At 37.8% G+C, this 15698-nt stretch overlaps 8 protein-coding genes across 8 annotated transcripts; 5 read left to right on the forward strand and 3 right to left on the reverse strand.

Moving 5' to 3' along the window:
• Positions 1 to 232: 232 nt before the first annotated feature.
• On the forward strand, positions 233 to 3763 carry AVO1 (Avo1p; the record flags this gene model as incomplete). Its single annotated transcript, NM_001183332.1, has 1 exon — positions 233 to 3763. The coding sequence occupies one exon, from the start codon at positions 233 to 235 to the stop codon at positions 3761 to 3763; it is 3531 nt and encodes a 1176-aa protein (NP_014563.1).
• Positions 3764 to 3988: 225 nt separating this feature from the next.
• On the forward strand, positions 3989 to 4195 carry ATP19 (F1F0 ATP synthase subunit k; the record flags this gene model as incomplete). Its single annotated transcript, NM_001184377.1, has 1 exon — positions 3989 to 4195. One exon carries the CDS (start codon positions 3989 to 3991, stop codon positions 4193 to 4195), a length of 207 nt encoding a protein of 68 aa, NP_014564.1.
• Positions 4196 to 4398: 203 nt separating this feature from the next.
• Positions 4399 to 5274, reverse strand: BRX1 (ribosome biogenesis protein BRX1; the record flags this gene model as incomplete). The annotated part of the gene is made up of 1 exon (NM_001183331.2): positions 4399 to 5274. The coding sequence occupies one exon, from the start codon at positions 5272 to 5274 to the stop codon at positions 4399 to 4401; it is 876 nt and encodes a 291-aa protein (NP_014565.2).
• Positions 5275 to 5574: 300 nt separating this feature from the next.
• MDM20 (Mdm20p) lies at positions 5575 to 7965 on the forward strand (the record flags this gene model as incomplete). Its single annotated transcript, NM_001183330.1, has 1 exon — positions 5575 to 7965. One exon carries the CDS (start codon positions 5575 to 5577, stop codon positions 7963 to 7965), a length of 2391 nt encoding a protein of 796 aa, NP_014566.1.
• A 243-nt stretch (positions 7966 to 8208) lies between these two features.
• Positions 8209 to 12093, reverse strand: YOL075C (uncharacterized protein; the record flags this gene model as incomplete). Its single annotated transcript, NM_001183329.2, has 1 exon — positions 8209 to 12093. The coding sequence occupies one exon, from the start codon at positions 12091 to 12093 to the stop codon at positions 8209 to 8211; it is 3885 nt and encodes a 1294-aa protein (NP_014567.2).
• Positions 12094 to 12382: 289 nt separating this feature from the next.
• DSC2 (Dsc2p) lies at positions 12383 to 13351 on the reverse strand (the record flags this gene model as incomplete). The annotated part of the gene is made up of 1 exon (NM_001183328.1): positions 12383 to 13351. The coding sequence occupies one exon, from the start codon at positions 13349 to 13351 to the stop codon at positions 12383 to 12385; it is 969 nt and encodes a 322-aa protein (NP_014568.1).
• Positions 13352 to 13520: 169 nt separating this feature from the next.
• On the forward strand, positions 13521 to 14888 carry THP1 (Thp1p; the record flags this gene model as incomplete). Its single annotated transcript, NM_001183327.1, has 1 exon — positions 13521 to 14888. One exon carries the CDS (start codon positions 13521 to 13523, stop codon positions 14886 to 14888), a length of 1368 nt encoding a protein of 455 aa, NP_014569.1.
• A 169-nt stretch (positions 14889 to 15057) lies between these two features.
• On the forward strand, positions 15058 to 15546 carry SDH5 (succinate dehydrogenase assembly factor SDH5; the record flags this gene model as incomplete). The annotated part of the gene is made up of 1 exon (NM_001183326.1): positions 15058 to 15546. One exon carries the CDS (start codon positions 15058 to 15060, stop codon positions 15544 to 15546), a length of 489 nt encoding a protein of 162 aa, NP_014570.1.
• Positions 15547 to 15698: the final 152 nt, after the last annotated feature.

Raw genomic sequence — 15698 nt, forward strand, 5'->3', positions numbered from 1 at the left:
TATTAAATCTGTAAACGTCTATGAAGCCTCTAGAACCAGGCTTTAAATGGATTGTGGTTGCGATGAGGTTAGTTTAACTTTTGAAATTTTTCTTTTTTTTAGCCGACCTTACATATCAGCCCGCGTCAAAAAATATACGGTATAATAATTCTCAATAGATACAGGCTACTGAACAGGAAAACTAAATAAAACAGTGTTTGTAAAACCCCCACCACACCATAATAAGACGATAATGGACACGGTGACGGTATTAAATGAACTGCGGGCTCAGTTTCTACGAGTGTGTCCGGAGAAAGATCAAATGAAAAGAATAATAAAACCGTACATACCCGTAGATGAATTCAACACAGAGCAGTGCTTAGATTCTTCTATCCGTGAATTATATATGAACTCAGACGGCGTAAGCTTGTTACCTGAACTAGAGTCTCCACCGGTATCTAAGGATTTTATGGAAAACTATGCTTCATTAGGGAAAATGAGGATAATGAGGGAGAATGAAGGCCAAAAAGGAAAGGCTAACCAGAATTTAATAGGAGCAGAGAAGACTGAAAGAGACGAGGAAGAAACACGAAATTTGCAAGATAAAAGTGCAAAAAATACTCTGATAGTTGAAGAAAATGGAACACTTCGTTATAATCCACTTAATTCATCTGCGTCGAACTCTCTTTTAAATGATGACGACCATACCAGTGGAAAACATCACAAAACTTCCTCAAAGGAAGACTCATATTTAAATAGTTCGATGGAAATGCAGAAGAAATCTAGTAAGAGATCGTCGCTTCCTTTCGTGAGGATATTCAAAAGTCGAAGGGACCACTCAAATACTTCTGGAAATAAAAATGTCATGAATACAACTAATACAAGAGCAAAATCATCTACTTTGCATCCACCTGGTGCTCGCCATAATAAGAAAGGCAGTAAATTCGATATGAACTTCGATTTCGATGAAAACTTAGAAGAAGAAGATGATGACGACGACGATGACGAAGAAGGTGACGATATACACTCTCAATTTTTTCAGTTAGATGATGATTTTGATGCTAAGGGTTCTGGAGCAAGTCCAGCCCACAAAGGCATCAACGGCATGTCCAACAATAAAAACAACACCTACACAAATAACAGAAACAGCATCAGCATTCTTGATGATCGAGAGAGTTCAAATGGCAATATAGGAAGTGCTTCAAGGTTAAAATCTCATTTCCCCACAAGTCAAAAGGGGAAAATTTTTTTAACTGACAATAAAAATGATGGACAAAAATCTGATTCACTGAATGCCAATAAAGGTATACATGGAGATGGAAGCAGCGCCAGCGGTAACGGATCGGTGAGTAGGGACGGTTTGACGGAAACGGAAAGCAACAATATTTCCGATATGGAATCTTATATCAATGAAAAAGATTTAGATGATTTGAATTTTGATACAGTGACCTCAAACATAAACAAAACAGTATCTGATTTGGGAGGACATGAATCTACAAATGATGGAACGGCGGTCATGAACAGGGATTCAAAAGACAGCCGCAGTAATAGCAATGAATTCAATGCACAAAATCGTGACCGAATCACTCCTGGCTCATCATATGGGAAGTCCCTTTTAGGATCTGAATATTCCGAAGAACGTTATTCTAATAACGACTCGTCAACCATGGAGAGCGGTGAAATGTCTCTTGATTCAGACATGCAAACTAATACTATACCCTCTCATTCCATACCAATGTCTATGCAAAAATATGGCATCTATCATGGCGATGATGACTCTACCTTAAACAATGTCTTCGATAAAGCCGTACTGACTATGAATTCATCGCGACACCCAAAAGAAAGGCGCGATACTGTTATATCAGGAAAGGAGCCAACATCCTTAACCAGTTCTAATAGAAAATTTTCTGTTAGCTCGAATTTAACTTCAACAAGGTCTCCTCTTTTACGAGGACATGGAAGAACTTCATCGACGGCCAGTAGTGAACACATGAAAGCCCCAAAGGTTTCTGACAGTGTATTGCATAGGGCAAGGAAGAGCACGTTGACGTTAAAGCAGGACCATTCTCAACCTAGTGTTCCATCAAGTGTCCATAAAAGCTCGAAAGAGGGGAACATCCTTATTGAGAAAACCACCGATTATCTAGTGTCGAAACCGAAGGCCTCACAGTTATCGAATATGTTCAACAAAAAGAAAAAGAGAACAAATACTAATTCTGTAGATGTGTTAGAATATTTTTCATTTGTTTGCGGAGATAAAGTACCAAATTATGAATCAATGGGTCTCGAAATATACATTCAAGCTTCCAAAAAATATAAAAGAAATTCCTTCACTACCAAAGTCCGAAAATCGTCTACCATCTTCGAAGTTATTGGATTTGCTTTATTTTTGTATTCTACTGAGAAAAAACCGGACAATTTTGAAGAAGATGGATTGACAGTTGAAGACATTTCTAATCCTAATAACTTCTCTTTGAAAATTGTCGATGAAGACGGTGAACCTTTTGAGGATAACTTTGGTAAACTAGATAGAAAAAGCACTATTCAATCAATTTCGGACAGCGAAGTTGTTTTATGTAAGGTTGATGATGCCGAGAAGTCTCAAAATGAAATTGAAACACCTTTACCATTTGAAACTGGTGGGGGCCTAATGGATGCTTCTACTTTGGATGCTAACAGCAGTCACGATACAACTGACGGAACCATCAACCAACTAAGTTTCTACAAACCTATTATAGGTAATGAAGACGACATCGATAAGACAAACGGTTCGAAAATCATTGATGTAACAGTATATTTGTATCCTAACGTGAATCCCAAATTTAACTATACTACCATAAGTGTTTTAGTGACCTCACATATAAACGATATTTTGGTAAAATATTGCAAAATGAAAAATATGGATCCTAATGAATATGCATTAAAAGTTCTAGGAAAGAACTATATACTGGACTTGAATGATACGGTATTAAGGCTCGATGGTATTAATAAGGTGGAACTCATCTCTAAAAAAGATGCAAGGGAGTTGCATTTGGAAAAAATGAAACCTGACCTAAAGAAGCCCGTTTTGCCAACGATCCAAAGTAATGATCTAACTCCGTTAACTTTGGAGCCTCTGAACTCTTATCTCAAAGCAGATGCTGGAGGGGCTGTGGCTGCCATTCCTGAAAACACGAAAGTTACATCCAAAGCTAAGAAGATATCCACGAAGTATAAGCTGGGCTTGGCAAAGCAGCATTCGTCATCAAGTGTTGCTAGTGGAAGTGTTTCAACGGCTGGCGGTCTCGCCAATGGAAATGGGTTTTTCAAGAACAAGAATTCATCCAAATCCTCTTTGCATGGGACACTGCAGTTTCATAATATAAACCGTTCTCAGAGTACGATGGAGCACACGCCTGACACTCCAAATGGAGTTGGAGATAACTTCCAAGATCTTTTTACCGGAGCGTATCATAAATATAAGGTATGGAGAAGGCAGCAAATGTCATTTATAAACAAGCATGAAAGAACACTAGCCATTGATGGCGACTACATATACATTGTACCCCCGGAGGGACGTATACATTGGCATGATAATGTAAAGACTAAGTCGTTACACATTAGTCAAGTGGTTCTTGTCAAAAAATCCAAAAGAGTCCCTGAGCATTTCAAAATTTTCGTAAGAAGAGAGGGGCAAGATGATATCAAAAGGTACTACTTTGAAGCAGTTTCAGGTCAAGAGTGTACTGAGATCGTGACGCGATTACAAAACTTATTAAGCGCTTATAGAATGAATCATAAATAAGTAAAACCCATTATACTGCATCTTACCAGCATTAATTTTGGTTTATATCTAAATATGGTATAGAAAATACTTCATCGCGATCTCGATGGTGATTGGTCAGAGTCCGCTTCTCGATGCAAAGGGAAAAAAAAGAGCTTTTTAGGAGCAAGTCCCCCCATAGAGCACATAACTCGTTAGCATTGAATAAGGCCAGGTGACTTCAAATAATAATTTATAACTACGACAATGGGTGCTGCTTATCATTTCATGGGGAAAGCTATCCCTCCACACCAACTAGCCATTGGGACATTAGGACTGCTAGGTTTATTGGTTGTTCCAAATCCTTTTAAAAGCGCAAAGCCAAAAACAGTCGACATCAAAACAGACAACAAAGACGAGGAAAAATTCATTGAAAACTACTTAAAGAAACATTCGGAAAAGCAAGATGCGTAAATATAGCTTGATTGCTGCGCGGTTGAAGATCTTTTGTACATACAATAAATATTCTTTATATATACAGCTTTCGATATTCAAGATTTAAACATTAAATTATTAAAAAGAGGTCTATAACTAGACAGTTGCTACATCCACTCTTTTCTTGTTATATCTTTTTAATATACAATGTTATGTAAAACTCTCTGATAGTATTATGCTTATTATTTAAACAAGGCATCGTTTGATAAAGGATCGGCGGCAAGAACATTCTCTCTTCTCTTAATTTTTCTTTCCACAGCAGCTTCAGCTCTAGACTTTGCCTCCTCAGCAGCTTGTTGTTTAATTTGAGCTCTTACGACGTTTGGCGAAACATATTGTTTATTTTCATAGATCTTTGGACCACCAAATGAACCTTCTAGGATCAAAATGACAGTCATAACAAACCTAGGGCCAATTTCCACTAATGATATGTCTTCTTCGCCATCTTCATATTCTTCTTTGTTCTTAGTACTGTGTGAGATCTCATATGTCCTCACCCATATTTTATCATCTACAATACTGAAGGACATGACGTGATCAATAAATGGCTTAGATTTTCTAGCATTTGGTGGTACACCAAAATTATGCACTAGCAACTCCTTAATTAATTGGTAGTGTGGGGAGGATTCGAAACGTTGATCAAACGACAATACCGGACGAGAACCCTTTAAACAGTTACCTGTAAAATTCAACTCATCCATAGTATGCAAGTTTTGAATGTAAAATTTTATAGTTGGCCCATTTGGCGGCTTGGATAACCATAGATACAAATCTTGGTGTTTTCTGGCCTCAAAGAATAGAACATTATTACAATTGTACAACTCAGCGATTTCGTTCAACTGTTGAAGATCCTTTTTAGTATCCAATTTTGGCTCCTTTCTGGAATGAGGCAATAATCCGCTTAAGTCTTGAATTAAATGACGATGTCTATAGTTAACACCTCTACTCGAAATCAGAAGAGTTCTTTGCTTGTTCATAAATTGCTTGACATTGCCTTGCTTCTTTTCAGATTTATTATCTTTGCTCTTTCCTGCGAGGGCTTTGTAGATAGAAGACATCTTTGGTTGAACTCTTTCAACACCTGACGAATGTATAAAGAAAGACGTGAAGCAAAATAAGGCTAAGTAACCTTCTAACTCGTAAATATTATAGCAATTTCTGTATCTTTTTAGGTGATAGATTCTTTGAGAACCATCGCGATGAGCATCTAAAATTTTTCAGTCACCTTTAACGAAAATCACTGTCCACGGACCGCCGAGGGCTTTAGGAAAATAAATAATAAATGTCAGCTGCAACAGAATTCATTGGCGAAGCAACGATACATAACGAGCTCGGTACAGCAATCATCGCATCGAAGCATGTCCGACAAGATACAGGAGGAGATATTAGGACTAGTAAGCAGGTCCAACTTCAAACAATGCTATGCAAAACTGGGGCAATTGCAAAAACAATTTCCCAATGCGTTGTACTTCAAGATTTTGGAAACCTATGTTAAATTCAAGCAGTCACCTGGTAAGTTCGATTACAATAAACTGCTAGAAGAACCATATGGGCTGAAAGGGACAACGATTACGGGCGACACGCGTTCCTTGGAGTTTTTGCACAACTTCTTCGTAGAGTTAGGGAAATACGACGAAGCATTGCACGTGTATGAAAGAGGAAATTTCAAATTCCCTAGCTACGAATTGTCTTATCACTGGTTTATGAAAGCATTGGAAGATTCCAATTATAACCAAATGAGCAAAGCATCTCTACAGCTAGCTAAATACAGTGACAGTGGAAACCTGCCTAAAAGAGCATATTATTTTTGGAATGCAATCTCGATTTTAGCCGTATCAAGGTTTCAGGAAAACACTCTTTCAGATCCCAAGAAAATTTTGCTCTCCAGGCTAGCGCGCCAGTCTTTGTTAGACTTGAAACCATTTCAAAATGTTCAAGAGATTATAGTTTATTGTTTGGTGTTGGATGAACTATTCCCTCAATCTAGAGAAATCTCGGAAGAGATTGTTGCGATTACCTTTGCCAATTTTGATACTTCAGTAAACTTGTATTTGAAAAACTTTATCTTGAAGCATACCAAGTTATTGAATTCTCCACAAAAACTTTTTGAAGTTTGTTCAAAACTTATTGAAAAGGGCCTTGATGATTATGAATTGATCACAAACTTGATTGATGCTGCCTACAAACTTTCTAAATCTAAAGACGAAGTCAAACAATGGATTGATGAAAATTTGGGAGACTCAAGGAATACTCGATTGGCGCGCTTGAAACTTGATATAATGTACACCGATTCGGTTTCGGAATCATCTTTGTCGTACTATTTATCAAAGTACCATAACAAACCTTGTTGTTCAATCGATTTGAATCATTACAGCGGCCACATTAACATAGATATGCTTAAGAGCATTATGTCTAAGTACGATCCAGAGGATAAGGATTTGATTCATCATTGTAATATTCTAGAATTGGGACTTATTGGAAGCGACTCAATCAATAACTATAACAAGTTTAAGGGGACCCTGGAAAAAAAATCGGTAACGGATTATTCCTCCTGTTCTACATTCTTATTAGAAATAGTCAAGGACAAGTGCAAGAAAACTAATCCTGAATTGAAAGACGTGCTTTTGTGTATAACGATATTGGAAAATTACCAAGCCAAGGACCCTCATAACTTCGATACTATGTGCTGGCTGATTGTTTTATACATGTACCTGGGTTTAGTTCCCGATGCTTATTTCCATTTCATAAACCTAAAGATTAAAAACGTTCAAACAGATTCCCTAGATTACATGATATTCTCGAGATTTTCTACTTTGTTCCCGAATAAACAGAGCGATTTTTACTCCAAGACATTCCATGAACATAATAATTTATACGATACATCACTGGCTAATTTACCAAGATATATTCAGGTGGCATTCGAAAGAAATTCATATAGCAAAATACTAGGAATGCTCGAGATGAGGGATAAACTAATGAAATCCTATACAAGATGGACCAAAACTTTAGAAAACTTACAGTTCTCACGTTTATGCAACGACAAGCGCGGCCACCTACTACAAAAATTACACGAAGATTGGAGATCTTTAGAAATGACGCAAAGTGTATCATTTTCTGACAATAGAGACTTTTCCATATTAGATGAAAATTTTGCCCAATTTCTTAACCGTGGTAAAATTTTGGAATATGCTAACTTGAATGAAGAATCAATTTTTCTAACTTTGATAAGAGAACTTATTATTGAAGCTTTGCCAAATGGGGAGAAAACGGAACAAATAAGTGCGCTCTTAAAAAAACTTCCATCAATTAACCTTGAAGAGTTGTTGAATAATAATTTAACTGAAGTGGAGTCAGCGTCATTTCTGATTTTTTTCGAAATTTACGAAAATAACGGTAAAAATCTACATGATTTAATTTCTAGGTTGATGAAAGTCCCAATAAATGCAAAACAAAACTGGATGGTATCCCATACTTACCTTACTAAAATGGCAACCTTAAAAACACTAGACAGTTTGAAGAGAATCAAAGATAAAGAAATTCAAAAACTAATCAAAAACTCCCTCAAGGAGTTGAGGAGTTGTTGCGATGATGTATTTAAAGGTTATTCTAAAGCTTTAGTACAAGCATATGAAGAATTAAAAAAAGATGAATGTGGCAACTTGTTAAAAGAACTTGATGTTAAAGCTGAAAATGTCAAGAACATTAAAAATTCATTACTAGGCATCCAAAAAAGTGTAAGAAATTTATGAACAAAAATTACATCTCCATTATAGAGCAGTCGCAGATAGACAATTTTCTTTTATTTTTTTTTTTTTAGGTAGATAAAATAACATGTATCGCAAGACTTTTATATCAGCAGCCTTTTCAAGCTCCATAATTTCTGAAAGAAAAAGTAGTATATGATTTTTGAGGAGAATAAATTTCAAAAAATCATAGGAAAATAATAACGATGTTCCTCCCGTTAATTTACAGGTCTATAAGTATTTTTCCAATCACCATTTTATCCACTCCAATTTTGCTTTTAAAATAAAAAATGCAATAAGGCGATAAATTATGGCTACGCACACAATGATTCCCAGGTACTTTTGCGTATTTCTGACTAAACCATAAGAAACCAACACATCATGGCCATTCGCAAATTCACAAGTACCGTCTGAATTTTTCCCGCCATCTTCGCAGGTTAATTTCAAATTACCTGGGAATGCGAAATTAATGATGATCATAGATGTATACCCTACAGGGTTCAAATAGTTAAAACCCTTTAATACTCTCGACATGCCTAGTGACATTAACCCTGACATCTGAGTACCAATGGATAAAATAATGGAAATGCAGTTAACGACGAAGCCTGGCCTTTCGAAAAATGTATTTGTCATTATACCAAGAGCTTCGCCACAACAGGTAACAATAAAGGAACAGTAGACGGTTGCAAAGAAGTTGCCTGCAGTTCTTGGTAACCCACATGCCAGTACTGTAAATACCGCGTATAACACTGAAGCTAATGCGGATAGCGGCAACTCTAATGTCATATAAGCTAAGAAAAAAGGTGCTATACCATAAACATTATCATTATATTCTTCGTAAAAGTAATCTCTTTCAGTTGGATAACATGCCAAGTTCCCCAGCATGCCCACAAAATATAGTGCTGTAGATTCTTGTGCCAATCCTAGACGATTGCTAATACTTGTATAATTATGCTTGACTGGGGCAAAGAATAATGCGAAAATAACACCTAATCCTGGAATTTGTGCAATACGCGCCATCAAAGAGTCAAAACTTCTCCTTGTCGTAGTAAATTGCCTTTTAACGTTCACTATGTACGCCAAAACCAAATTAGCTGGTTTTCTTACAAACTCGCTGTATTCTGTGAAAAATGACTCCTGAGAGTATTGTTGTTTTTCAGAAATTGGGGTTGGTGAAAGGCTTTCGTTATCCATATTAGCTTTCCATGCACTAAGTATCTTTTCTACTCGTGCCCTTGAGCTTATTTCATTCTGTTCGTTCTGGGTATTAACTGAAATTAAATCAAGAAAGAAATCTGCCACGTTCGTAAACGAAGGACAGTTATATCCCAATTCAGTGAAATAAGCAATCATTTCATCTGGTGATCCATTGAAAGCAGTTCTACCCGATTTAGCTAATAGCAAAACATTACCAAATCTCTTGAATAATTCTGACCTTGGTTGATGAATGGTAATGATGATCGTCTTGCCCTGTTCCCTACATAACTTCTCCAAAATTTCCAGTATAGTAGCGGATGTGAAGCTATCTAACCCTGAAGTTGGTTCATCTAGCAATAATATCGGAGGATCGTTTAATAATTGCACACCCATAGTTACTCTTCTTTTTTCACCACCGCTTATACCTTTAACAAATTCATTACCAATGATATTGTTTTCACAATGCTTTAAACCCAAAGACCTTATTAGGTTGTCAGTTCTCTCCATTCGTTCTGCCTCAGTCAGATGATGCAATCTTAATGCAGCGGCATATTTCAGGGTTTCTTTAACGGTTAAAGCTGCCAAAAGGTGGTCATCATCCTGCGAGACATACGAGCATACATTTTTAAACATAAGCTCTGAAACTTGAATATCATTGAACATTATTGAACCTGAAGTGTCAAATTTGGCAAAGACCGAAGATTTTAATCTTCCGGAGATTAGGTTTAACAGAGAAGACTTTCCAGACCCTGATGGCCCCATAATTGCATTAATCATTCCAGGTTTGAAAATGGCATTAACTGATTGTAGAATTTCTTTTGTTTCATGGTGGAAGTTGCCTTCTTTCCAGTTTGAGAAAGGGGCAGAAAAAATGACTCGTAAGTCTATATCTTCTAATTTTATAGTAATATGTATATTTTTTCCTTTCTCCGCTTCCAAATCTTTCTGATGATACACGTCATCTAGCAGCTGAATCTCGGGTTTCATTCCTGTTGGGGATTTCTTTTTGATTTTTTTTTGCTTCGATTTCACTTCATTTTGTAAAGTTATATCAATCTTGTGCAAATATAAAATAATTGCACCTACTACAAAATATCCCACAGACCAGCAAAGTAAGACAACGGCAGGTACGGTTATCCAATTCCTAGGAAACCCGTAAACTTCCAATATCTGGTTACCCAAGCACTCATCGAGATTATCTGTAGTACAGTACGAATTCGTAAAGGTGCTTGACATGAGAGTACCGAATGAATACCACGTAAAGGCAATATATTTAATCCAACGAACATACACGGGCATTACTTTAGCATTAACGAAAAAACCACATCCCATCGATAATACCGTAAATGTCATATTTCCTACTAATGAAGCTTTAGAAAAATCTCTCGATACCGCCACCGATAACATAGATAAACCGGAACATGATAGCTGACATAAAAATACAACAGCAAACTGATAAAAAAACTTCCTTGCATCTGCTTCCAATCCAAACATAAAATATGTTATACTGACAAAAATCATGGTCATCGCGAAATCGTCAGAGAGGAAAAGTGAAATTTTTCTAGCTACGATGAATGCCAAAGGTGTTACCGAGCCCTCTGCTCTTTCTCTGTCATATAACGCAATATCCTGCTCACAAAGTCGATAAGTATCAAAAAGCAAATACAAGTAACATTGCAAAATTGTGGACGCGTAAAGACATGCGGTTGTTGTCCTTAAACCACCTATACTGCTTTTGTCAGGTTTATAGTAAATCCAACCGCAAACAGTACCAATAATCAACGGTTCTGCAAAAGTAGATATTAAAGTAACGTAATCTGAAAAATTTAATTTGAAATTTCGCCTTGTTAGCACCGTAACTTGCTTCCAAAATGGCAGTCTGGTAGTCATATTCTGAATTTGAATTTCCGTTGCGTTGCTTATATAAGATTCTGCCTGTAGTTGCAAATGAGTTCTCTCATAATCATGCCAATGATCAATCAATGAATTTAGCCGACTTTGCGTGGCAGCTTCTTCTTTATCAGATCTAGAGTCTACGCTTGATAAATCAATGAAATAATCTGCTGGATTTACCAGCTGGGGTACGTGATAACCAATAGACTCAAAATAAGGGATAGTATTATCCATTTTGTCACAATATACCACATTTCCCTTTGACAAAATACAAACCTGGTCCAATAAAAACAATATATCCGATCTCGGCTGATGAATTGACATGATAAAAGTCCTGCCATCTTCTTTAGCTAATTTTTTCAAAGTTTTAATAACCAAGAAGGCAGAATATGCATCCAGTCCAGTGGTAGGCTCATCTAAGAACATGATGGAAGGGTTTGAAATCATTTGAGTACCAATACTTAGTCTTCTCTTTTCACCACCAGAAAGACCCCTGTGCGAGTTGTCCCCCACAAGAGTATCGGCACAATCCTTGAGCCCTAATTCTTCAATTAATTGCTCGACCATTAATTTCTTGGTTCGCTCAGAAGAGTTTAGTTTCAAATCAGCTGCAAACTTAAGAGTTTCTCTACAAGTCAACCTAGGAGAGAGTACATCTTGTTGAGGTAGGTACGCCATTATTACGTGTTTCTGGATGGGATGGTCTTGGCCATCCAAGTGAGCCCTCTTAGGCTCTGTTTCATTGGGTTCTGAACCTGTATCTTCCAATACGTACCGTATAGAACCATTATGAGTTAACCCACCACTGATCTTGGATGCCAGAACATTCAGCAACGTAGTCTTCCCTGACCCCGAACCACCCATAACTGCCATGACCGACCCACTGGGCAGGTCCATGGAAAACGTATTAACTAGCGTCGTATTTGTTTTGGATGCAACGATTGACAAATCCCTTACATGAAGGCTTATTCTAGGGATTCTTGAGAAGGAAAGTCTATTTTCGATTAATTCAGTGGCCACATCACCATTCTCCTGCTGTGACATAGTGGCTGCAAGTGGATGTTTGGCGTTGGTGATTGTAGCTTAAAATACGATGATCGTTTGAAAACTGCCAAGCACTTGTGCCTACTTCTGCATTTACATCACAAATTCGTTTATCTCATCACTAGATCCTTCCTTTTTTTTTTTTCACTTTCTGATATTTCGTATAAGTGTCAACCCAACAATACTAAAGCCAGACATATGATAGAAGTAACTGCCTCACATGGCTGTAAACGATGTTGCTAAACCGTTGCTATGTTTATTTGTTTATGTAGGTATATGCTGATATAAATCATCTCCTAAAGGTATCCAAAAATTGGACTCCCAGTGGTCTTGCAGGTTCATCGGCACCAGGCTCGTCATCACCAGCGCTAGAGGTATTTGTAGGGGTGGTGCTTGAACCACGAAGCGGTAGGCTTGTAGGCCCAGAGTTGCCTGTATTTCCATTTCCTGTAGCAGCAGTAGCTGCTTCTACAGTGGCTCTTGCTGCTGCTGTATTCGTGGCCGCATTGGCCGCTATAGCAACGTTAGCCCTCGTGGGTGGGCCTTGAGAGATGAAATAGGATACAAACGGTATTCTCCAATGGTCTAATCCCGGTAACAGGCCCTTATCGATGAAAATACCACACATCCAGCTTATGAATCCGCATAGTATTCCTGCAAACCCCTGATTTAATATAAGCAGGAGAATTAACCCATTTAAAAGAAACTGATCGTTGATTTTCCACTCTACGGCGCTCTTGTCTTCTCGCTTGTTATCATTGTGACTTGATGCTCCTCCTCGAGGTCCTAGTAATCTTATATTCCATTCGTAAATCTGAGGGGTGTATTCTTTGTAAAAATGTACTAAGCTTAAAACAATGGGCAGTGAACCTGTACTAAAATTGTTCCATTGAAGCCACTTGTACTGTCCAATAAATGCGTTCCAGATCAGATTCAATCCCCAAATTCCTAAGGTGGTGTAGGCCCATGACAAAACAATCAAGGTCAAGTACTTGTGGGATCCTAGTAGCCGTTCTAAATGCCTAAACAGATACCATATCAACGCCAGTATTACTGTATCGGATTCATTGATGGCGCAGAACTGGAATATGAGCAGACGGTAGTATTGATGGTAGGTCTGCAGAAAAGGATCATATTGCAATAGAAATATATGTTTGTAACTTGCAATCGAGGCAACTAAGGGAACCACAAGCGTCGTGATCATGGCTAGCTTGGTGACGGGCATAGCCGTAAGCCCCACAGGAGGCTCCATAGACATTATTTGTAGACTATTGTGTTTGCTTTTTATGTCGTTGACTTTCTCTCCCTTTAATAGTTAAGTTTATACGTCAAATTTCTCTTCTATACTTTTCCAAAAAAAAAAAACCATCTTCACATCAATGGCATTCAAAGTAAGAAACAGGGCAGGGATAAAAGGATAGATAGCAATGGACATGGCCAACCAGTTGCTAGATGAATTAGCACATGGAAATTTTTCCCACCTAACGCTAAACTTGTCCCAAAATGGTAGGGAAATTGCTATCTTACAGAAGCAATTGACCGGATTTGATGATAAACAGCTAGAAACGTTTGTAGAACAACACCCGGCTATGCCCAATGATACGAGATTCAAAATCATGTGTACATCCTTTTTAAATTATGCCCGAGATGTCGACCCATGGTCAGCCTGGTCCAGTTCGGATCTAATTTTTGAGTTTTATCAATGTTTAATCAACTGTCTCATCAACGACAATGCTCCTCACATAGAAATGTTGATACCAGTAGCAACTAGAGAAACAGAATTTATCATCAATCTCGCTGGGAAACTAGACTCTTTCCACTTGCAACTGCATACGAGAAGTCACCAATTTCTATCACATATATCGTCCATCCTATCAAGACTATTTAACAGCATCAAACCTCCACGAGGTAACGCATCTTCTACAAATATACCTGGAAAACAACGAATACTGCTCTACCTGGTCAATAAACTAAATAACATCTACTTCAGGATCGAGTCACCGCAATTATGTTCCAATATCTTTAAGAACTTTCAGCCAAAAAGCATGCTTGCACATTTCAACGAATACCAGCTCGACCAGCAAATAGAATACAGATATCTATTAGGAAGGTACTACTTGTTGAACTCTCAAGTACATAATGCCTTCGTTCAATTCAATGAAGCTTTCCAGTCCTTATTGAACTTGCCGTTAACGAACCAAGCGATCACTAGGAATGGCACCAGAATACTAAATTACATGATCCCTACAGGGCTGATACTGGGAAAGATGGTCAAATGGGGACCGTTGCGACCGTTCCTTTCCCAAGAAACAATTGATAATTGGAGTGTTCTCTACAAACACGTACGTTATGGGAATATTCAAGGCGTGAGTCTCTGGCTGAGACAAAACGAGCGTCATTTGTGTGCAAGACAGTTACTGATCGTGCTCCTAGAGAAACTGCCCATGGTAACGTACAGAAATCTGATTAAAACGGTAATAAAGTCCTGGACCACCGAATGGGGTCAGAACAAATTACCGTACTCCTTGATAGAACGGGTACTACAGCTATCTATTGGTCCGACATTCGAGGATCCCGGCGCCCAGGAAATTACCATTTATAATGGCATTCACTCCCCCAAGAACGTCGAAAACGTACTTGTGACACTGATTAACTTGGGACTTTTACGCGCAAACTGTTTCCCACAGTTACAACTGTGTGTAGTGAAAAAGACTACAATGATACAAGAGATTGTTCCGCCGGTTAATGAACGAATCACCAAGATGTTTCCTGCCCATTCTCACGTTCTTTGGTGATATGTAGATATATATAGGAAATAGAAGAGAAGGAGCGACATTATGCTGTTTCTTACAGATTTCATAAGAGACTAGATTTTAAGTATATTTAGGATATATAAGAAAGGCGAAATTTGTAAAAAAAGAACAGGAGGAAAAAAGGGAGTACACTTTAAAAAGGAGCACATAAATGCACAATATGTTTCCAGCACTCACAAAGACACTGTCGTTGCAAGGCTACAAGATTATCAACTCTCAAACAGGGTCCGCTGCATGGTCGTGCGGTCGTAGGTGGTTTAGTAGTGATAAAGATGACCACGACGATGTGGTGACGAGGATTAAAATTGCCCCCATAAAGAGAACTAACGAGCCATTGGATAAGAAAAGAGCTCGGTTGATATATCAATCACGCAAAAGAGGGATCTTGGAGACGGACTTGCTGCTATCTGGGTTCGCTGCCAAATATTTGAAGAAGATGAACGAAGAGGAACTGGAAGAATACGATTCGCTATTGAATGAGTTGGACTGGGACATATACTATTGGGCCACAAAAAATTTCAAAACCAGCCCCTTGCCTGACAAGTGGGCCAATTCTAAATTGCTGAAGCAGCTACAAGAATTCAGTGAAAATAAAGAGAAGGAAATTTTAAGTATGCCGGACTTGTCCAAGTATCAATGAATACAAGCCATTGAATTACTATCACTTTTTTTTATTTGTATATGACTTGTAAATAAACCGGAAGAGAAAGAAACTTATATATTACCACTATACTATACTATACTTATTGCTATTATTATTATTCATTATTAGTATTATAATATATTATTGAT

Source organism: Saccharomyces cerevisiae, chromosome XV (genome assembly GCF_000146045.2).
Source record: "Saccharomyces cerevisiae S288C chromosome XV, complete sequence".
Lineage (NCBI taxonomy): Eukaryota > Fungi > Ascomycota > Saccharomycetes > Saccharomycetales > Saccharomycetaceae > Saccharomyces > Saccharomyces cerevisiae.